Source organism: Sminthopsis crassicaudata, chromosome 2 (assembly GCF_048593235.1).
Source record: "Sminthopsis crassicaudata isolate SCR6 chromosome 2, ASM4859323v1, whole genome shotgun sequence".
NCBI classification, from domain to species: domain Eukaryota; kingdom Metazoa; phylum Chordata; class Mammalia; order Dasyuromorphia; family Dasyuridae; genus Sminthopsis; species Sminthopsis crassicaudata.
Genome location: NC_133618.1, coordinates 577,343,718 through 577,366,652, shown reverse-complemented (window position 1 = coordinate 577,366,652; position 22,935 = coordinate 577,343,718). Strand labels below are relative to the sequence as shown.

Genomic DNA, 22,935 nt, shown 5'->3' with positions numbered 1-22,935 from the left:
CTACTGTGAAAAGGTGTGACAACCAGTGGCTCCAACAAAAATCCCTATGATTCTGAGTTTGTCACATTGGCCAGCTACCTAACTACCTCTGAAGATTTCTCTGTTTCTTAATACCTATCCATGGCAACCCTATCCCACATTTCCTCCTCCTTCTGTTACAAGCTGTTCATTGTTTTTCCAGCATTGTATATATGTGTGTGTGTGTGTGTGTGTGTGTGTGTATATATATATATATATATATATATATATATATATATATAGGTAATTAATTAAAATTGTAATAAATGTTTATTGACTTCAGTGCATGACATTGTCTTAAATAAAATAAATCTTTTGAGTTGTCTAATAATTTACCTCTTCCTCCTTAGTCATATTCTTTGTACTTCTCCCTCTTCCCTCCAAAAACGTGAGGTTTAGGTTAGTTGAGTTTGAACTAATTTGTGGTAAACTAAATCGATTTTATGAGCCATCTAGAAAGTCACTGTAATAGAGTAAACTTAGTTAATTATTACATATACTTACATAGGTACAGATAAAATATTCTAATAGGCCTTACTTATGGTTATAGGTCCGAAAGTTGTTTCTAAAGACATTCCAGTAGAATCCATTGAAGAGGTTTCCAAGATTATTAAAAGAGCTCCGGTTATTTGGGATAACATTCATGCTAATGATTATGACCAGAAGAGACTATTTCTTGGACCATACAAAGGGCGATCGACAGAGCTCATCCCACGACTAAAAGGAGTCCTGACTAATCCAAACTGTGAATTTGAAGCTAATTATGTTGCCATTCATACTCTGGCCACTTGGTACAAATCAAATATGAATGGAGTGAGGAAAGATGTGGTAATGAGTAAGTAAATTTTGTGGGAGGAAAGCTGGGGGCTATTTTCAAGTAGAATAAATACAACATCTGCTTTCTTTTTTTCTGAGGTGATAAAGCTTAGATACCTTGTTCATTTGAGCCAAGCAAGCAAATCCTTTAGACCTGGGGGTTTGTCTTATTTTATACAGTTAAACATTTGTCTTTGAACCTTGTTTAAGGCCAGCACTGCTCTACGGCACATCTTTTAGCCTGGATATCTCAATCCACTTGACTGAAAATAGGAAGTTTTATATCAAACCAAAATAAGATTGTTTTGTTTGTAAAATAAGTTGTGTGTTAGTTTGTATTTAAAAAAACAAAACAAAACTGTCCCAAAGTATTCCTATTTCTGCCCTACCACTTCTTACTATTCTCCTAAAGTAATGGTGACAATCCGTACTTTAAAGTTCCTCATTGTCTACAGACTATAATCCAAACTGCTTAGGCTAGCATTACATGATTTGAACCCGCATTTCTAGTCTTACCTACATTACTCACTTATACATCATATATGTATCTATGCATGCTTCAATTTAGACTAGTCTACTGTTAGCCAAACATGTTCTTTTTTTTTTTTTTTTCTTCATTACTTTTACTCATGCGATTATGTGCACCCAAAGTGTTGTCATACTATCCTACTAGAGGAATGTAATAAGCATTTAAATATAGCACCCATGTACCACGCCCTGTACTAAGTGCTCTACAAATAATACATCATTTGATCCTTACAACAACTGTTAGATGTGTAGGTGCTGTTATTTTATTTTATTTTTTTTTTATTAATTTTATAATTATACATTTTTTTTTGACAGTATACATGCATGAGTAATTTTTTTATAACATTATCCCTTGTATTCATTTTTCTGGATTTTCCCCTCCCTCCCTCTACTCCCTCCCCTAGATGACAGGCAATCTCATACATTTTACATGTGTTATAGTATATAGGTGCTGTTATTATCTCCATTTTATGGTTGAGGAAAATTAGGCAAACAGGTTACTGAAGTGACTTGGCCCAGGGTCACGAAAGGTCTGTTTGAAGTCAAGTTTAACTGACTCTAGACCCAGCACCACCTAGCTATCTCCAACTCTCAGCTCAAATATCATCTTTTTCACTCTTTTCCTGATTTTTATCAGCTAGAAATGGCATCTGTGCTCATGTTCCTTTTGTTCACTCTCTAATGCCATTTAATTGTTTTTCAACCTTTTGTTACTTCTATCCATATTTTATGTCTTTCTAGATAGTGAGTTCCTTATGGATAGGGCCTTTGTATCTTTTTTTTCCCTACCTACCTTTCCTGCCCTTATAGCATCTAGCATAGAACTTAGTATAAATGGAGGTTTATTTATATTTCTATTTTTCTTTTTTAATTTTTTTTATTAATTTTATAATTATAACATTTTTTGACAGTACATATGCATAGGTAATTTTTTTACAACATTATCCCTTGTACTCCCTTCTGTTGCGAATTTTCCCCTCCTTCCTTCCACCCCTTCCCCTAGATGGCAGGTTTTCCCATACATATTAAATATGTTATAGTATATCCTAGATACAATATATATGTGCAGAACCGAATTTTTTTGTTGTTGTTGCAGCAAAGGAAGAATTGGATTCGGAAGGTAAAAATAACCTGGGGAGAAAAACAAAAATGCTAACAGTTTACACTCATTTCCCAGTGTTCCCTGTGGGTGTAGCTGATCCTGTCCATCACTGATTAATTGGAATTGGATTAGCTCTTCTCTATGTTGAAGATATCCAATTAATGGAGGTTTATTAATAAATATTTTTGAGTACATGTTCTACTGATAACAAGATTTCCAATATTTCAACATGTTGTAGTCTGCATGGGAGATATTGGATAAGTCTTTGGTGGGTTTTTTGTTTATTTAAATTATGCCCACAAATTGTGTTTGAAATATAAGGAAAATATCCTGTATTATGTCTATAGATAGTTCTAATTTCCTAGTTTGCTTTTGATCTTTTAATGCAGAGGCTAATATTTGATAATCAAATTATTTCTATCATTTTGTTTTTGTTGCAGCTGATAGTGAAGACAGTACAGTATCTATTCAGATAAAATTGGAAAATGAAGGCAGTGATGAAGATATTGAAACAGATGTACTATATAGTCCTCAGATGGCCTTAAAGTTGGCTTTATCAGAATGGCTGCAAGAATTTGGTGTACCTCATCAATATAGCAGTAAGTAAAGTGGTCAAGGTCAGGGAAGGAAGAGAAAAGTGATGGACAAGATACTTGAGTCAAAAATACAGTCAAATAATTTTTAATGACAATAGTTAGCATTTTACTTGGAGTACAAGAGCTATATTGGTTATTAGAGAAGTGTAATTAGCTAAAAATTTGGAAGTAGAAAATATGAATCTGGGTGTAAGATTATGGTAATGATTTTTCCCTTTATAACCAATTGCAAACTTTCCCTGGAGTGCCTGAGAACCTGAAAATAGAACTATTCCATGAAAAAAGCAAAAAAAAAAAAAATCTAAACTAAAAACTAACTAAATTAGCAATTCACTTTGGTTTTAAGGTCTCACACGAGTGAAAATCTTTTGAAGAACTGTCACACACTGTCATGTAAGGAAAGGGATTAAAGATTCATTTGGGCAGAATTCTTCCAATTTTAAAATTTTGTTCAATGAAATATCAGGCTAATCTTTTAGAGATCTTGGAAATGTTCAGTCTTTGGAGAAAGAACAAGGTAGATGACAAATGGAGGTATTTTGGTTTTAGATTTATTATTGCTTTACTTGTGTATTGCTTGATTCCTTCATTGCTGATATAAAGATGTATTTGTTGGGATAAAATGAAATTCTCAATTTCCTGATGGCCTTTTACAGGTTATATGTCTGACTTTTCAGGTAGACAAGTGGCACACAGTGGAGCAAAAGCAAGTGTAGTTGATGGGGCCCCTCTGGTGGCAACACCTTCTCTGAGTGCTGCCACAGTAGTGACAACTGTTTACCAGGAGCCCATCATGAGCCAAGGGACAACTCTGAGCAATGAGCCTCCACCCCTCATCAAGGAAGAAGAAAAGAAACAGCTTGATGAGGAACCCATGGATATGGTGGTAGAGAAACAAGAGGAAACAGACAAGAATGATAATCAGATACTAACTGAAATTGTTGAAGCTAAAATGTCAGAAGAGTTGAAACCAATGGATACTGATAAAGAAAGCATAGCTGAATCAAAGTCCCCAGAGATGTCAATGCAGGAAGATTGCATTAGTGATGTTGCCCCAATGCAAACTGATGAGCAGACAAACAAGGAGCAATTTGTACCAGGTCCAAATGAGAAACCTTTGTATACAGCAGAACCAGTAACTTTGGAGGATTTACAGTTACTTGCTGATCTTTTCTATCTTCCATATGAGCATGGTCCCAAAGGGGCACAGATGTTAAGAGAATTCCAATGGCTTCGAGCAAACAGCAGTGTTGTCAGTGTTAATTGCAAAGGAAAAGACTCAGAAAAGGTGAATATAAATTTTAATATTTAATTGCTAGTATTTAATTTCTGATTTTAAAAAAGTTACATTCAGAATAATCTGAATTTTTCTCTTATATGATTGATCCTCAATAGATTGAAGAATGGAGATCTCGAGCAGCCAAGTTTGAAGAGATGTGCGCACTGGTGATGGGGATGTTCACACGGCTCTCCAATTGTGCCAACAGGACAATCCTTTATGACATGTACTCCTATGTTTGGGATATCAAGAGTATAATGTCTATGGTGAAGTCTTTTGTGCAATGGTTAGGTAGGTGTACCAGGAACAATCTTCTCCCATAGTATAATGTGTGTTTGAAAAAATGTGATTAGTCCACAGGGGAAAACTTCTAAAGAATTGAATGTCTATTTTATTTTCTTTAAATTCTTTGCCTATGTTTATTCTAAATGTAGGCATAATTACAGACTTCAGTTGCAAGTCATGATTAATTATAATAAGCTGATTTTATTTTTCCCCTTGAGCTAATTCAGCATAAATATCTTTTTAATGTATTAGAAAGTACTCACTTGTTCTGACTGAATGCATCCTGGACGGAATTCTGTGAACCTCTCAACAGCCTTCTGCTGATTGGGAATTGAGACACTATGAAATGTGACTCTCCATCAGCTCTCTGCTGCTTGCTGTGTCTTGATAACATAATTGCTGTGTTTTGATAGAATCATTGCTGAAATGACTGAAGGGCCTGGCCAAGAGGAAGCTGATCCTCCCAGCCCTGTGCGCATGCGAGCTTGAGGACAAGGCTATTCTGGTGCATCGTATCAGATTTTCTTCCTCCCTCCACTAAGTAGTTGGTTTTAGCAAGGGATGGAAATAATTGTTCCCTGAGATGTTAATGTCTACTACATTAAAATGACGCTCAAAATTGTGCGTCTTTTTTTTTTCTTTTTTCTTTTTTTCTTTTTTTTTTTTTTAAATTAAGTTTTCGAAAGCCTCAACTTGGTAGAAAGCACCAGCATGGCCCAGATTACTCTAGGGACATGACTTTATTTTTCCAGGTTTTAATCCAGTTCTAAGGAATATGTTGTATACTTGCTTATGACACACAGCAGGCAGCAAGGCTGGTGACTTATGTCATAGTTTTCATAGCTGTCACAAATATCTCAGTGGGTCATAATTGTAAATAATAGAAATCATTAGTAAAAAATATTTTTTATTTTCTACCTAAATGTGATTAGCCCTTAAGTAATTCTTTTTTAAAAATTTTAAGAAAAATTCTTGTTAGTGCTAAAACTTAGTATTTCCAATCCTTAATCGTGTCTTAAGATCCTTTTTGGATTACTGTGTGAAGTGTAGTTTAGGAAGACATTTAGGTCTTGTTCTTAAGAATAGTGCCATGTTGTCCTAGGGCAGGGGTGGGAAATGCCAACCCTCGGCCACATAAGACCCATGAAATCATTTGCTAAGAAAACTGCAGGTGATGATGAGCTGAAAGCTAGAAATGATGACCTTTTGCTGCTTGAGTTGTATAAGTTGGTAATTTTGTATGGCCTTCGAATGATGTTATAAATATCCAAATGGTCCTTCAAAGAAAAAAGGTTTCTCACCTCTCTTATAGGGGAAAGGACCTCACAATTTTACTTCTTGCTTTAGTGGTAAATCATTTTTCTTCCAAATTACTACCAAGGGAAGATAAATCCTTATTGAAACGTAAACTAGTCTCTCAGAACATCGCAAGGACTATTAAATTTAAGGGTGGTGTTTTTTTTGTTTTTGGTTTTTTTCATCAAGCATGTTTTCCACACCTCTCCCAATGCAGGGGAAACCTTTATAAGCAGTATGCACTTAGGACTTAAAAATCTCATGTTTGGTTAGTGACCTTGAAAGTATTAATTTCCTATATGATAAAACTTTAATACAAGTGTGATTTTAAATTTTAGCTTCTTGACTCCTTGAAATATGCAATATTGTGCCTCAGTGCTTCTATTTAAGCAATGGGGGGTTAATGGCCAAGAAATGAGATAATTATTGTCCATTCCCCAGTGACAAAAATGTTTTAGTTATTGGGGGGGGAGAGGAGGTGGTTACTATGCCTGACCCAGAGCTCATCTTAAGAGTCATTTTCAAAGCCAATTTGCCGAGTTTTCATAACAAAGTAAGATTTCAGTTACATGTAGTATATATAGAATAGATACATTGAGCAGTATTCATTCATGGGGATAGAGATTGGAGCTCTTTTTTCCTTTGCTTTTCTTTCCAGTCCAGCTGGCATTCAGTCCCTTAAAAGAATGTGGTTATCAAGTACTTTTGATTACTAATGACTTCTATTATCTTCTTCCCCATTGTGTACAGATGGGAGAATCCTCAGCACAAGTTTCTACTGCTCTTGGATGGACAGCGGCAGATGTTCATCACGCGTCATGATTAATTAGTTTAAATTGAAAGGTTTTGACTGTGAGGTAGTTCAGGTAGATTGCTATTCAGTAGACATGAACTGAAGTCACATTTGCGCAGCGACTAAGGCATTAACAATGGTTTTTATTTACACAGCTCTTCATTCATGCAGCTTTTTATTGTCATAGTTAAAGTGCTAGTTATGTTGTGGTCTCAAAGTGGGGGGTAGTGAAGAAAAATCATCCAAGTTATTGGCTTATCTGTACAAAGTGAGAGGGATAGCTTTTTGATGAGTGTAAATTATGTTGTTATGGACTGGGGCAGGTTCTAGTCAAAGCCTGAATTTCAACCCTTTTCCATTTTTCCAGATTTGTCTTATAAACTTATGTCCTATGCCTAGGGGGAAAATACCCCAACCCCCAACCCCCAAAATACCTCACACTAAAAAAACCCAACAACTTAGAAACCTGAACTTTTGATGGGCTTTTATCGTCAAAACTTGGTTTGCTTTGGGACTGTCTGACTAGCACACTGTATTTTATACTTATGAGATTGTTAACTTAAACAGGAGGTAGGATGCTGTCTTCAAAAGGAAAAGAACTTTTGCGCTGCTGATCTTGTCAGAAGACTAGGCAAATTGTTCCTAGTTTGTTCCTTAAACTTAACTGTCTTTTCCCTTTTAAATTGTCACATTGTTAACCTCACAGTCTCTAAAATGGGTTAAATAATAACTTTAAGTGCTCAATATCAAATGCCAAGAAATGAGCTACTGTTGCACTTTTTTTGAAGAAAGGAGCATTTTAGGGCATTAAAAGCCCCATTGGAATTAAATCTCAGGATGTGACAAATAATCCAAGTTTGAATTTTGGTCTGTCTACCCTGAGAATTGAGGAACCTTTATGTTTTCACTGTTCTTGGCTGTGTTAACTTATTGAGCTATTCTTTTTATTTTTCTGTTGACCTTAGTTTTCTGACAAGAGTAACCCCTTTTTTCTTTCCCCTACCCTTCCCTTTCCCTCTCTCTAAAAACATAAAATGTGACTTCAGACAGGTACAATTCCTTCTTGGGGCTGTGATAATAGAATTTCTCTCTCCATCCATCTGGTAAAATTTGTGGTAGCGGGTCACTCCTTTTTGTAATTCTATGATTTCAAGACAGGATGGATGGCATGATTTGTTAACAACTGTTCTTAGAGAATATAAACTTTAGCCTGACAAACCGAGACAGTTTGTTTTTCTTCCTATATATGTGGAAGAATTAGAATCTGACTACACTTCAAAATTTATTCCTGATGCAGTTATTGTACATTTGAGGGGAGTGGGCATAAATAATGATACCTTGATAGTTAGGTTTAAATTAAAAGAAAAAAAATTATCACAGCCCTGACCTTGATATCCTGGATTATTATTGTTAGAGAGGTTTTCCACAAAGAATGTATTTGTTGGACGTTTGAGACGCTCAGGAAATCCCCTTTCTCGTAACGTTCTCCGCTTGGATCTGATTTCAACAGGGTGTCGTAGTCAATCTTCAGCACAGTTCTTAATTGGAGACCAAGAACCCTGGGCCTTTAGAGGTGGTCTAGCAGGAGAGTTCCAGGTATCAATATGAATTCACAACTGAATTGACATTTTCTTTGTTTTATGAGAAACCTTTTGTTGCGCATCAGATGGCTGGAAGGATTGGTCTGCCGAAGGCTTTCTAGTCCAAAATTCAATTTAGTTCTAGAGCTGGTTTTAAATCAAATTTTCCTCCCCTTTTCACAGTAATTTCTCAAGGAGATGCTGCAAATTCCCCCCGCGCCTGCGAAGCGCAGCGGCTTTAGGTGTACATTTCACATTGTTTCTTTGCAGGTCGCACAGCATTTTAATCTGCGCCCGCAATGTACAATGCGCGCATGCTTGTCTGCCAATGGAAATTCCATGAGCAAAAATATAAACAAAAATGAGCAAATAAATTGAATTTGGATCTACAGTAATTCTAGAAAAACAAAACAGAACAAAAAAACAAAGGAAAGAAATAACTTGGGTTTGCAGTAAAGCTTTCCATTGATGAAAGTATTAAGTACAGGTGGAGCTTCTTATTTGGTGGTTGGATTTGTTCATGGATTTTTCAGGTGCTCTACTTTTTCCCCCCAACAGGTGCTCTGCTGCGCACAGCAAACTGAAGCGCATTGCTTTGGGGATAAAGCGTCTCCTCTGGACAGTTAACCCTCTTCAGACCAAACCTCTCCTCCTGACATTATCTGTTCTGCCATCTTTTAGTACAGAGATGGTATAGATAAGATTGGTAAAATATATATACATATATATATATGTATGTAAAATTGGAATAGACTTTACCATCCTTTTAAGTCCATTAATGAGCCACTAAAGTTGTATATAATATTCAGATTGAATAATTTCTATTCAGATATATCTCACCCTTGCCCCAACCCCCTGCAAAGTGGTGTTTGCATTAGTAAAGCATATCAAACCCCTCTTCTTTAGGCCTGCCTGCAGTAGCCAGTTAATGTTCATTTGGTAATCTGCAGTGCACACCCATGAACTATTTTACTAATTCTCAGTAGTGATGATTCTCTTCCCTTTCTTTCCACAGCGATTGTTGCCAATTGATGGGGCAAATGACCTCTTTTTTCAACCACCTCCACTGACTCCTACCTCCAAAGTTTATACTATCAGGCCATACTTTCCTAAAGATGAGGTAATGGTCGTCTTCTGTATTGACCTCTGGTGCACATGATGTATATCTTTATTTTCTTCCCAATATTTGTATATATTTGGTTACTGTATAAAGATTAAGGACCTTTGCAGAATCTTGCTTATGGGGATTAGATAGGAGAAATAGGAGACAATTGACTGCTAGAGACTTACGTAGAATGTTCTAAAAAGTAGGACCTAGGAATTTTGATATTTTGTAGGATCTAGGAGTTCTGATACCTGTTATCTCTTTAAAAAGTCAAGAATGCAGAGTTGGGACTCCTAAACAATGATGAGTATTTCCTGAAAAGTTGATTTTCTTCTCTTTGTATTAGTTATGAATATTCACTAAATTGTGAGATACCTGCTGTTAAAATACACTTTTCCATTTAGTATTGTTGTAATTGCATTTGATAATTGAAAATAGGTAATAATTTGGGCAACTGATGAAATTAGTATTCAGACATAAAATAGCTTTATTATTATAAGCAAATGGGTAATTGAGACTAAATTTTTTTTTTAACTTCTTGAATTTTGCTATAACTATTTAACTTTTATCCCACAAGTGAACTCTATCAATGTTCATAGAAACTTTGAAGCTTTTCAGTAATTTCATATATCTCTGACTCAGTTTTCAACTAATTCTAACTAATGAAAGCTTATATTAGATGAAGCTAGTCTGGTTACTCCTTCCCCATTAGCAACTCCAGTTTGACACTTTTCTAACTGACATTACTCTTTTGCCACCTTTCTTAACCCATCAGCATACTGCATTGTGTTTTTAGGCATCTGTATACAAGATTTGCAGAGAAATGTATGACGATGGAGTTGGTTTACCTTTTCAAAGTCAGCCAGACCTTATTGGAGACAAGTATGTACCCTCTAAAAACCTGGATATTGTCATTAAGAAACTGTTTTTGTCAGCAGTTGAGGAGAGGTGCTTAGTAGAGCAGAGATATGGAAGGAGAGTTGAATTTGTGAAGTTAGCATTAAGTATTAAAATTGATATTTTCTTCATTGCCAAGATACTACTCTTGAGGGTTGGGCTTTTGAATGATGCTCAAATTTCTCAATAGGTAAATGAAACTCTATTATCTCTGCTGACATTTTGGTTCATATCAGATATATACACTAAAGAGTTTTTAAAATGTTGCTTTGTAAAAGTTTATTTCACTTGGTGTTCTCTTAGCTGTTTTCATAAATTTTTCTGTTGTTCTAGTGAGGTTAGTGTAGGTGAGGAATAAAGTTTTAAATAATACTATGCCAGCAAACCTTGTATTGATACTCTTTCCTTAAAACAGGTTAGTAGGAGGCCTGCTTTCACTCAGTTTAGATTACTGTTTTGTGCTAGAAGATGAAGATGGCATTTGTGGCTATGCTCTGGGCACTGTGGATGTAACCCCATTCATTAAAAAATGTAAAATTTCCTGGATTCCTTTCATGCAAGAAAAGTACACTAAGCCAAATGGTGACAAAGAGCTTTCTGAGGCTGAGGTCAGTATTGCATATATTCAGAATGAAGTATAAATTGAGGAAGCTAGACACAATCACATTGCTAAATGGTCTTTACATAGGGAAACTAATTCTTAGCACTTGTTTCTAACATTTCTCTCCTTCCTCACCTCCCCCCTTCCCGATTTTTCCCTCTTTCCTATCACCTTAAGGCCATTTGATACCTTGGAAGGACTGATACTGACCTGTACTTAAGTTGAAATTTTCTACAGCATAGATTAAGATATTCATCATTGAGAAGCACTAGAGTATAAACTATACTAATGTAGAGATGATGTCACTGGACTTTCCCCAATACTTGACAGAGGCTATAGATACAAACAGATAGTTGTTAAAGTCCATTTCCTTTTTGAGAATATCTTAATCCTTTTTTTTGATAGGTGGTTAACTAGTGCTTGCTTAAATGAGCTAAAATTTGTCATATATCAATCATTCTCCCCCCCCCCTTTTTTTTTTTTTTTTTTTTTTTTTTTTTTTTTTGCTAGACTCTTAATCTCCTTGAGAGTGGGGCTAATACTGCCAATAAACTTGGATCTCTATATTTAGGACTCAAAAGTTCTGCATAGAGGTGGAAATTTATTAAGTATTTGATTTAACTTTGGTTTTTGATCCCTATCTAATAGCAAAATCACTTCAATAATGCCTCAGTCCTTTATAGGTTTTTTTTGTTTGTTTGTTTATTTGTTTTTTTTTTTCCACTGTTCTTTGCTCACTCAAAATGACATAGATATGTAATAAAGAATTTTGGTTTTAAGTATCTCATCTTCAGAATCATAATGGTAAACAGTTTGTGCTTGAGCCAACTGGATATGCCTACTACAGGGCATGTACAATGTACAATTTTGACAGTGAGATTGTTGCTTAATATATTTCTTACAAAAATAACCAATTTTTCTGTTCCTTTTTATGAAAATGATGGTTAAGTTAGAATTATAAGTAAAGACGTACAAGGGGCAGCTAGGTGGTGCGGTAGATAGAGCACCAGCCTTGAATTCAGGAGGACCAGAGTTCAATTCTGGTCTCAGACACTTAACACTTCATAGCTGTGTGACCCTGGGCAAGTCACTTAACCCTAGCCTCAGGGGGGAAAAAAAAAGACATACTTTAGTGACTATATAAGGTGACTTAAAGACTACAAAATCTACAAGGGCAAGAACTGGAAAACAGTTTTTTTCTTTTCTTTTTTCTTAATCCTGTTCCTGCACTTTGGCTGCCAGCCATATAACAGGAAGCAATTGATTCCATATTCTCTCATTTCTAGAAAATAATGTTGAGTTTCCATGAAGAGCAGGAAGTATTGCCAGAAACTTTCCTTGCCAACTTCCCATCTTTGATAAAGATGGACATTCATAAAAAAGTAACTGATCCAAGTGTGGCCAAAAGCATGATGGCATGCTTGCTGTCTTCTCTCAAAGCTAATGGTGAGTATTAGAGATATAGAGAGAGATATGAAATAAACTAAATGAACTAAATAAGAGGATGGGAAACTAAATTGAACAAAAAAACCTGAATTGTAAACTGTTATTATATTTATCATTAAGGCTAATTTTTTTTCTTTAAACTAATGTTTAAAGAAGTTTAATATTTCATATTTTCATATTTTTGTTTTTTCCAACTGCCTTTGGTAGGTAGTTAGACTTCAAATAAAGACCCGGCTGCAAAAGAAAAATCACAGCTCAAATCATTGTGACCTTGGATAGATTAGTTGGACTTTAGTTTCTTTACCTTTAAAAATGGGGGGGGCGGGGAGTTGACAATTTTAAAGATATCTTTTTCAATTAAGAGTCCTAGAATCTTAAAAATAATCTATAGATTAGAAAGCCAAAATGGATTTCATGATTGGGAAAATAATGCTGAGTACCCAGTTTGTTAGTACCTGGTTTGTCATTCCTTATGTATCTACAATGCAATGTGAAAGACTACTTGATTTGGAATCGGAACATCTGGATCTACCAGAGGCAGATGATGATGCAGTGGTAGATAGTATTCTGGACCTGGAGTAAAGAATTCCTACTTTCATATACAACTTCAGACACTTAACTGTGATTCTGGACAAGTCACTTAATTCCCATTTGCCTCTGTTTCCTCATTTGTAAAATGGTGGTAAATAAATAATAGCATCTATCTTGCAAGGTTGTCATGAAGTTCAAATGAAATAATTTCTGTACAAGTACTTAGCACAGTACCTGGCATATGGTTACACAGTACCTGGCATATGGTTAGATGCTTGTATAAATGTTTATACCTTTTCCTTCCCCTCCCCTTTAAATTATACCTCAGCTATACAGCTTCTGTGTCTTTTGTGTCAAGTCTATTTGGATCTGTTAACTTATCTGTAGAATGAAGCATTAGATTAGATAATTTCTAAGGAATCTTCTAATTCCACATGAAAACTGTAACTGAATAGGTCCAAGGCTTTGTATTCAATGGATACCCTAAGGGAACTTGTTCCTTTTTGGAATGAGACCCTTGTGTGAATATTTCTCACTATTAGCTCCTTTCTGCTTTTGTCTCTAAAAGATTTTTGGAATAAGATAAATCAGACCCTTGCCATCTGAACGATGGCATTTTTATTATGCTTTAAGGTTTTACAAAGCTGGGGGGAGAGGTGGTATCAATCATTTAAATGAGAATATATATAACTTAACCCCATGAAGTATCTGGTACTACATATAGTTGTGCACATCTAACAAATGAGTATGTGGAGACTGGTGTTAAATGATTTACTCATGGTCACAGAGATAATAAATTCAGAGATGACCAAGTCTCACATGACTAAATATAGCAATTCCTTTCAAACTTGGTTGTTGCCAGATTTTTTTTTTTTAATGGGATTTGTATCAAGGATAAATAAATTTAATATTAACATTGTATCAGAGCTTGTGCATCTGCATTATAAGAGCTCGCCTTCTTTACATTTTGAGTATTGTTTTTTGTTGTGGTTTTTTTTTTTTTTTTTTTTTTTTCCAGGCTCCCGTGGGGCTTTCTGTGAAGTAAGACCAGATGATAAGAGGATCCTGGAATTCTACAGCAAGTTAGGTTGTTTTGAAATAGCAAAAATGGAGGGATTTCCAAAGGATGTGGTTATCCTTGGCAGGAGCCTGTGACATTCATTGACATTGTGACCTGTCCTAATGTCTTGACAACTCCCAAGTGGGTGGGTGGTGGATGGGGTCTTCATATGGTCCAGCCTCAGGAGAGGAAGAAGTCAGTCAAAGGGATTGGAGGCAAGGAGGACTATGTGAAGCCTCATCATCACGCATTCAGACTACTTGCTGTTCAGAAGAGAGTACTGCTGGAAATTCTGTTTAAATAAGAGTTGTGGTCCTCCCATTCAAGTCTTGTGTCAAGTACCAAGACATCTTTGTTGCACCTTTAGGGAAGGAAGTCCCGTCGTTAATGAAGCCGGCAGTAGTCTCTATATCCATATGGTTGCATTTTTCACCCGGAATATCCAGCTGAAATCATCTCTTTCATCCTCATTAATTTGTTGAATGATGGGTCCCTTTCCTCTTTGGGTGACATGACAAAAGATAAACTGGTTTCCTTGGAATTCTGATGCTGCCGAATGGAGATAGTTGTCAATTAGCAACAGAAAATAAGTAGTGACACGTCTGATTTGGGCAATCTTTTTTGCTTGTTCACAAACCATGGCCAATGTCAGTGGGATGATCATTGGTTCAGGTGTATTGTGCTTTGTAGGGACAAATGTGCAGTTGTCTGTGACAAAAGTCACAAAATACAAACTTGTATATTTCTTTGTATATAAACTAGCTGTATGCTGATTAACCTCTTGTGTTTACTGTTTTTGTAATTTTTCTTTGAAATGGAACGGTATTGATCGAAGATGGTACTTTTTGAATAATGTAAAACCATATCAGAGGATGGAGCTAACTTTTCTTTGTCCTTGACTTTCTTTTTTAAAATTATTTTTAAAGTGCCTCCCACCCAGGGCTAGAACATAACCATTTTGGGTACAAAGTCTTGACTTTTGTAAGTGAGGCTGATCTGTTGCAAGGTTAATGCTATCACTACTGTCCTAGAAATTAACCCCAATAGGTTTAGCATGTCAATGTAAGTGAGCCTTGACACCTGTCAGGGAACAGGTAGGGCATAGGGAGATGATCAGGATTTGCCCTTAGTTCAATTATCCTTTTAATTTCAAGACCTGTTCATACTGGTTTGATTAAATCAGAGTCTTTAATTCTTGCATGTTCTTGTTTTTTAAAAACACCAGGATGAGCACATGTTAACCAATTATTTCAATGGTTACCTACTTTTTGCTGTAACCACAGATTCTGAAAGTTTCCTATTTAATGTATTGCCTCTTTTTTTAGGGGTCTGAGATTGATGCTAGCAAGTAAATTCTTTGCAAGATTATAGCTTTTCCATCACTGCAGGGAGAGTTCCAGATATAGAATTCGCTTATAATCATTTTTGTACCTTATTCCAGCCTTGTGAAGGAGGAAAGAGGGAAAAGAATAAAATTTGAAGCCTATTTTCTTTAAATGACTCCAGTCGCTGGAGTTTTGAAGAAGTCTCAAGTGTTAAAGTCCTATTGGGCTTTAAGTTAACTGGCACATTATGGAGTAAGGGCCCTTTATCCTTATTCAGGGATAACCCCTACTACTCAGTGGGTAAGAGAGGCCTTTTCATTTTCAAAGTGGAAATCTTTCCTTGAACAGAAGAATCTACCCTGTTGAATATCTAGAAGCAAATTTGTGTTTTTCTTTTTGAAATGGGTCGTAGAAGTTAAACTACAGCTTCATGGAAAACAGAGTTAAGGTTTGCTGGGTTTTGAGTGCATCTCATAGAATAACATATAGCTATCTTGTTTTCTCTGAAGGAACAATTATTTATGAGCACCAGACCCAACTTTGAATTTAGTCAGGATTCCTAGTTTGCTGATGACTTTATAGCCTGGCTTTATAAGTTGCTGATAACTCTTTTTCTCTATCCTTATTAATTAATGTATAGATGCTAACTGTTATGGAACAGATGTCCAGGCCAATACCATCAATCTAGGATTGTAAAATCATATGTTAACACATCTTTCATGGTAATGGACTTTCATTAAGGTTGGAATGCCACTTTCATTAATCTGTTTAGATCCATCTGAATTACCTGTAGAAAATGAATTATAAACTGTATTTGAAGACCATGCAAGAAGCAAAATAAAACTTGAAGTGATTGTTTGTTGTTTGCTTCACCTTGGGCAAAGCTGTTACTTTGGCCTTAAGACTTTGTCTTGCCCTACCTTAGACCCAGGTCTTTCACCTTCCATACTTTTCTTTCATTAACACTGATTCTCCGATCTCTCTGCCTAGAATAGTAAATTAGACATTTGTTTTTTTTTTTTTTTAAACCCCAAGGCTTTCTTACCTACATGCCCTTCAGAACATGATCTGGAAATTGGAGAGAAAGTTGGCTCCTTCATATTGACAGAGTAAGCTTTCTCTTTTAGAGAACAAAGAACCACACTGAGTTTTAAGGCCTTCTGAGGAGCATAAACAGGAAACGAGATGTTAATCCAGAAGGCAAGACCTTGTACAAACAGGCTTGGTATCCACATTTTTCTGTTACTGAATTTGGGAGTAGGAAGTTCCTTGAAGGGTAATCAACTTTTTTAAAATCTGTAAACAGAATTAATAACTTGTAAATAAATAGGTAATTTGAGAAACAAAGGAGCATGACTAAAATAACTTCATGGGGGATGGGGGCAGCTAGGTGGCCCAGTGGATAGAGCACCAGCCCTGAATTCAGGAGGACCCGAGTTCAAATCTGGTCTCGGACATTTAACACTTCCTAGCTGTGTGACCCTGGGCAAGTCACTTAACCCCAGCCTCAGGGGGAAAAAAAAAAAACTTCATGGGGGAACTGACATGTGAGCCAAGCCTTAAAAAGAAAAGGAAACTGGGTGTTAAGGAAGAAGTAAATACAGGGAATTGCTTCTGCAAATAAATGAACTGAAGTAGGAGGAAGGTATATGTCTTTTTGTGGCATAGAATAGTCTGCTGTTCTCCAACTGTGTTCGTGGTAAATAGGATTCTTTTAACTGGTGTTGGCTTAGAATCTGTTCAAATTGTAACATTTTCATTTTATAGATGTTACTTCTTAGAACAGGTCTTCCTAAAGTCAGTAAATAAATGGCAGAACCACTACTTGGTATTTTAACTAAACCTAAAAGCAGCAGAAAACTCATTCAACAAGCATTTAGTACTTGCAGCCACTCTGAGGAAGTTCTCTGCACTTAAGGAGTTAACCTTTTCTGGGAAAAACAAATAATTTCTGAAGGAGAGCAACAGTAAAAGGGAAGCCTTGGGCAGAGCTGGACCTTCAAGGAAGATAGGGATTTCTAGAGGCTAAGATGAGGAAAGAAATGTATTCCAAGCATTTTCATCAGCCCATGCAAAAGTTAGGAGACAAGATAGAATGTCTTCTAAGGGAACCAACAAGTAGTCCATGTTAGCTAGAGAGAGATAATAACCTGAAAAGGGAAGTTGGTGCTGTATTGTAAAGAGATTTAGATGCTGAATAAGCTGTTCTAGAGGCATTTGGGAGCCACTAGAACTTAAGCAGGGAAATGAGATGACTGTTTTAGAAATAACAATTTGGCAGTTGTGGAGAACTGATTGGAAAGAAAACAGGTTATTGCAGTAGACCAGGTGAGAGGCTGGTAATAAGGGACAAGAGCCTAAACTAAATGATACTTTCCAGTGTATATAACTTTGCTGTACTATTTACTATATGACCTTGAATGAATCACTGTCTTTTGAGGCTTTGATTTCTCCCTCTCTAAAATAATTGCAGTAGGTAGTTTCTAAGTCCTTTAAATCCTATGATTTGTCTTTTCCCTTCACTGTGCTTAATTCAGGAAAATAAGTAGGATGCCAAGGATTTTGGCCTATGCCTTGAAGAGGTGTGGACCCAGGAGTTAAGATATTCCTTATTTCTCATTAGACCCAATCTCTAATTTGTACTGTGGCTCTTAAGGCCAGAAGACTTGAATATAAGTGTATTCTGAATTTTAATGATCCTTTAGCTGTGGGGAAAGAACCTGTAGGTGAAGCCAAGTCAATTTCAGGTGCTTCTGGCTCTCACATTTTCCTCAAAAAAACATGTTATTAACTCTGTGAACCTGAACAAGTCACTTACCCCCATTTGCCTCCCCCTCCCCCCTAAAAAAAAAAGTCTCCTCATAGGAACCATGTTGGAAACATCATGGACTGAAAGTCCATGAGAAGACTGTTTCTAATCATAGCTACAAAGTCAAAAGTGTAGGTAAATTGGGAGTTAGCTAAAGCTTTGAATTCCAACTTTGTAGCCTACTCTTAGATACATTTTTGGTTTTGCTTTTTTTCTTTTTTTTTCCCCCTTTCAGCATTTGGGGAATGGCAGTATTTCATACATAATCTAGTTTAGGCTAGACATTAAATATTAATAGAAGTGGTCAATTCTAGTAGATTTTTGGTAGTGATATATTCCCTATCCCTTCTCTAGGGGGTGTCTCCAGTGTTTTCAGGATGTTTACCTTCTAGCCTCCCACTGTAGTCTTCAGTGGGAACAAGTGAGCTGGTTGGAAGCTGCCATGATAAATCAGGAAGGCATGGGGTTAGTCAGTTACACATGATTGAAGTCCAGGAGGAGCCACACAAATTAGAAATTGGGGCTTGGAAGAGATGTACAATTGGCCTTGGGCAAAGGTAAGCGTGGGGACAGCAATCTGTAAGTCTAGTGTCCAGTATCGTCATCTGTCCTGAGCACTACTAAGGAATCAAGCCTACAGTGGAATACATTTCTGGGTCCCATGACACTACAACTTGTACTTCATGGTATAGTGCCTGGAAAGGGCCTCGATCTGTCATAAGTGGAGGTGCTAAGCCCAACTGAAGCAGCACTGAGGCCAGGTCTTAGTGGCACAGGAAGTTTAGAGGGTCTTTTCTATAATAAAAGCAGAAGGCTTATAAGACTTGGAGTAAGAATTGTTAAGGGGTACTGATAAATTTTGTCAAGTGGTTCCTTTGACAAAAGTTGTGAGGTATGGGCAGAAAGGGAGATTAGAAAGAGGAAAAAAAGTTTCTGAATCTTATCTAATGGTGGTGAGGGATGCAAGAAGAGACAAAAAGAAAAAGCAGGGAAAGATGACACTTTCAGTTACTTTTCTGGGATGTCAAGAATCATTGAGCACCTAGTAATTGTGAAAGCATTAAGTATCAGTCCCTAGGGATGGAGAATTCTGTAATCTCAGCAAGGCACTTCAATCGAAAGGGCTAATGTTGTTTTATGCTCTTCAGGTCTATCCTTTTGGTACCTTTCACAGTACATGGCATTTGGAGGTGCACATGTACAGGATTAAGGCCTTGCATTTCTTCCTCCAGCCACTCCAATTCTTTTCTCATTGCTGAGGCAATTGGGGTTAAGTGACTTGCCCAAGTGTTTGGGAACAAATTTGAACTCAGGTCCTCTTGACTTCAGGGCTGGTGCTCTATCCACTGACCACCTAAGCTGCCTCTGAGCCACTCCAATTCTTTGAGTAAGGCACACTTTATTTCAGTATCAGTTTTTCCATCCATACGCAAGGAAATACTTTAAACCAGGTAAGGCACTCTGCCCAGAACCCAAGACTCGCTTGGCAGGTAAAGCCTAGGGTGCCCTCTTCAGCATACTGTCCTAGCCAGTAAGGAAGAGGACTGGCATCTCGTTGACTCGGGACTCTCAGACCAAGAGGAAAGCCAAGTAGCCGAGCCGAAGGCACCCCTATGAGAAAGTATTGGCCTTGTTCTTAGGGCTGAAACTGGACTTTCTAATACAGAAAGACTGGGGGTGAGGGGGAGGCGAGTAGTCATTCTCACCCCTGCAGCCCATAAGGAACAAAAACAGGGTCAGCTGACTGACAGAGAGATGCTCGAAGATAAGGTCTGGGTCTGGGAACCACTCCCCTCCAGGGGCGGGTGTGGGAGTGTCCATCTTTCGGTTTTGGTTCAGGGGGAAATCGACTCCCACGCTTTGGCCTTCGGCTTTGGCCTAGTAAGCAGTAGGAAGGGGGAGAAAGTAGAGAAAAGATAGGGCCCTCTCCCCATTTTGTACTCGGGCTCTTAGTCTGAAAGGATAGACGAGAGTCAAGTCTCAGGCCCAAGAGAGGAGAGAGACTGAAGACGGCCCGGCTCCCGAAGCTCTTCTACTCACCTCGTTTGGATCTGTTAAAAGTCCCCAAACTCGGGCGGCTGCGGCCCCTTTAAGAAACGTGGCCGGAACCGGCGACGGTCCCTTGCTTTGTGCGTGCTAGGGGTGGAGTTTGTAGATGGTCCCTGCAGCATGGCCGCCGCTTCAGCCTCCTTAGCGTTCCAGGCACAGGAAAGCCGGGCCCAGACTGGGGGGTCCACGGGAACCTGGAGGCTTCGGGGCCTGGGCGCGGTCACCATGGACAGCTTCTTCTTCGGTACCGGATGGGCCAGGGGCAGGGGCAGAGAGGGCCACAGACATTCGGATGTGAGCGGGATGGGCGTGGGAAGGAAGACAGCGGGGGCTGATGACCCAGGAGTCCGAAGCGACCCCATTCGCTGTCCTCCCCGAACTGTGCGGGCCGGGGAGAGAAATCGGGGTTCCCCCCCCGGGACGTGCGAGGTGGGAGGAGTTGGCCTGTTATGGGCAGCACGTGGAGAGGGCGGAGCCGGAGGGGGAAGGAGGGGGTGACTCGAGCAGCCACGTGGGAGGGAAGGAGCTCTCCCAGGAGCACCCAATACCCCCATCTCCCTTCCACTCCCCCTGCACTCGCCGTCCCAGGTTGTGAGCTGTCCGGGCAAGCTAGGTCCTACACCTTCCAGGTAGAGGAGGAGGACAACACGGAACATGTGCTGGCGCTGAGCATGGTGAGGGGATCCCCGAGGCCTTGGTAGGCTTCCCTTCCTTCTCCCACCTTCTGGAGAGACGCCCTGTCAGCGTCTGCTCCGCGCGAGGCTGGGCTGCTGCTCTGTGCTCCCCGCCAGGCTAACAGGCCCTCAGCCCTTCTGGGGAAGCTCCCTAACCAATCCTCCTCCCTGGGTGCGCGGGACGGGGCTCCGGGGCCCTGGCCTGGCCAGTCTGCTGAGGGGGTGCCGGGGCTGGGGCCTCGGCCGTCTCCCCTCACCGCAGCTATGCCTAACGGAAGACGCCAAGGAGGAGTGCAACGTGGTGGAGGTGGTGGCCCGCAACCACGAGGATGAGGAAATCACGGTGCCCTTGGCCAACCTCAGGCTGTCCTGTCAGCCCATGGTGAGAGGGGGTCCTTGCCCTCAGTGGGGGAGGGGGGTCTTCATGCCAGCCCGAAGGGTGCCAAGGATTCCTGCTTCCGAAGCTCTGTTCCTTCACCTGTCAAATGGCAGGGCTGACTGGCGTGGAGGCGTCAGCCTTATGGTCCTCTGACTAGGGCTTCTCTCCTCCCAGCTCAGCCTGGGCGACTTCCCCATCCAGCCTCCAGTGACCTTCCACCTGAAGTCCGGCTCCGGTCCTGTGTATGTCACCGGGAGGCACCAGATCGGTGAGGGCCCCGGCGAGCGTCCTGTCTGACCCTCCCCAGGGAGCATCTCCACCGGACCGGGGCCCGCAGGCCAGACTCTGTCATCGGGAGCCTTCCTGTTGAGTCTGTTCTCCAACCCCATGGGACCACTTCCCTCACTGCTGTGGCCTCTGACCGGCCTGGGTTTTGCCCTCTCTGGAATGCTCTTCCCTCGCCCTGCACTCCACCTGTGTCAGACTATCTGAGTCCTCCCCATCCCAGCCAGCTCCCTCCTCTTTCTTCTGATACGCATTCCCTTAGCAGTCGGGCCCTGACCTTCAGTGCCGGCAACTCCCTACTTGTCCAGGGCTGCTGTTGTCCCGGCCAGGCCATAAACTCCCCCAGTGGCAGTGAGGCCTTGGCAGGGGAGCCCGGCTCCACTGCTGCTTCCTCCACGGGGGCCAATTCTGAGTCTGGGTAGGCAAGGGGGCTCCGTGGCATGGAAGCACACCGGTGTCCCCTCCCCCCACGAAGCTGATGGTCTGCCTGTCCCCTAGTGTCTGTGGAGGGCAGTGATCTCTCAGAAGAGGAGGAGAATGAAGACAGAGACCCAGAACCTCAGCCTATTCTGCCTGCCAAGAAGCGACAGGGGAGGCTTTAGCTGCAAGGGTGAGTGCAAGGGTCCCCACTGGACTCTACTCTCTCCCCAGAGTTCAGAGCCAGGGAAAGAAGGAGTCCCACAGGATCTGAGGGGACTATTGGGGACCGAGCCTCTGATCTGCCCTCTCTCTCTCTCTCTGTCTTTTCAGGCCTGAAGTCGCCTCTCCCTTCTACTCACAGGGCCCTGTTTCTCCTGGATGATTCTGACATGGTTTTTAAGAGTTTTCTTGGCTTCTCGTCTACAAGATAACGGGATGGAGCCACCCTTCAGGACAAAGAGGAGGAGCCTTGGTGCCCTTTCCCCAGCAAAACCCCATTCTGAGGCCCCAGTATCTAGAGTGGGAAATTGTCTCAGCACAAACTCTACTTCCTCCCCTCCCTGACCTCTGCTCTAGGCTTTCCTTATCCTCACATTGGGAGAAAGGTGTTATCAAGGGGTGGAGAAAGGCCAAGGGAAGCAAGAACAAAGATTTTTCCTGAGTGGGGCAGATGGACAGGGGAATCATTTTATTCAGAAATCTAATTAAGTATTTCTAGAAATTTTGGAATAAGTTGAAAATAAAGTGATTTTTTTTTTTTCCCCTGCAAATTCATCTGTTTATCTTCCTGGTGAAGATCTGGGAATGTATCTTGATATTTTAATTTTGGAAGTCCTTGGGGAGTAGAGTTCCTAGTGGGACCACCAGGTGGCAGTCTGACCTCATGGAGGGGAAGTAGGGCAGAAGTGGGGAGGGGGTTGATTTGTGAAGGCTGGAGATGCTGCCTCCAGGGGGAGTCCCTTTTACCCCTTTCATCTATGACTTAGTGGACACTATATATGGAGAAAATTGTCTCTCACAGGAAATGGAACTGCTGACTAGCTGACTCTAAAGTAACCATT

At 39.7% G+C, this 22,935-nt stretch overlaps 2 protein-coding genes across 4 annotated transcripts in view; both read left to right on the top strand.

The window, feature by feature from the left end:
• OGA (O-GlcNAcase) overlaps nt 1–16,112 on the top strand; it is a 31,788-nt gene extending 15,676 nt beyond the window's left edge. For 2 of the 3 annotated variants that reach the window (XM_074295394.1, XM_074295393.1), the window contains 10 exons: nt 569–853; nt 2,905–3,063; nt 3,738–4,348; nt 4,456–4,630; nt 8,224–8,309; nt 9,309–9,413; nt 10,195–10,280; nt 10,711–10,903; nt 12,183–12,342; nt 13,892–16,112. In XM_074295394.1, coding sequence (XP_074151495.1) covers nt 569–853; nt 2,905–3,063; nt 3,738–4,348; nt 4,456–4,630; nt 8,224–8,309; nt 9,309–9,413; nt 10,195–10,280; nt 10,711–10,903; nt 12,183–12,342; nt 13,892–14,028 — 1,997 coding nt within the window. In that variant the 3' untranslated portion in view covers nt 14,029–16,112. Of the gene's footprint in view, nt 1–568; nt 854–2,904; nt 3,064–3,716; nt 4,349–4,455; nt 4,631–8,223; nt 8,310–9,308; nt 9,414–10,194; nt 10,281–10,710; nt 10,904–12,182; nt 12,343–13,891 lie in introns of all 3 variants that reach the window. The other variant, XM_074295392.1, reaches the window with a different exon arrangement.
• Nucleotides 16,113–20,198: 4,086 nt separating this feature from the next.
• Nucleotides 20,199–22,644, top strand: NPM3 (nucleophosmin/nucleoplasmin 3). Its single transcript, XM_074295395.1, has 6 exons — nt 20,199–20,360; nt 20,705–20,790; nt 21,053–21,172; nt 21,344–21,437; nt 21,953–22,064; nt 22,205–22,644. Exons 1-5 carry the CDS (start codon nt 20,237–20,239, stop codon nt 22,054–22,056), a joined length of 528 nt encoding a protein of 175 aa, XP_074151496.1. The 5' UTR covers nt 20,199–20,236; the 3' UTR covers nt 22,057–22,064; nt 22,205–22,644.
• The last annotated feature ends 291 nt before the right edge of the window (nt 22,645–22,935 follow it).

Excerpts from the sequence above, each read along its gene's own strand:
- NPM3 (XM_074295395.1), top strand. The coding sequence starts at position 20,237 with ATGGCCGCCGCTTCAGCCTCCTTAGCGTTCCAGGCACAGGAAAGCCGG. Across the intron at positions 20,791-21,052 it reads ATGTGCTGGCGCTGAGCATG|CTATGCCTAACGGAAGACGC; the intron begins GTGAGGGGATCC and ends CCCTCACCGCAG. Across the intron at positions 21,438-21,952 it reads CACCGGGAGGCACCAGATCG|TGTCTGTGGAGGGCAGTGAT; the intron begins GTGAGGGCCCCG and ends CCTGTCCCCTAG.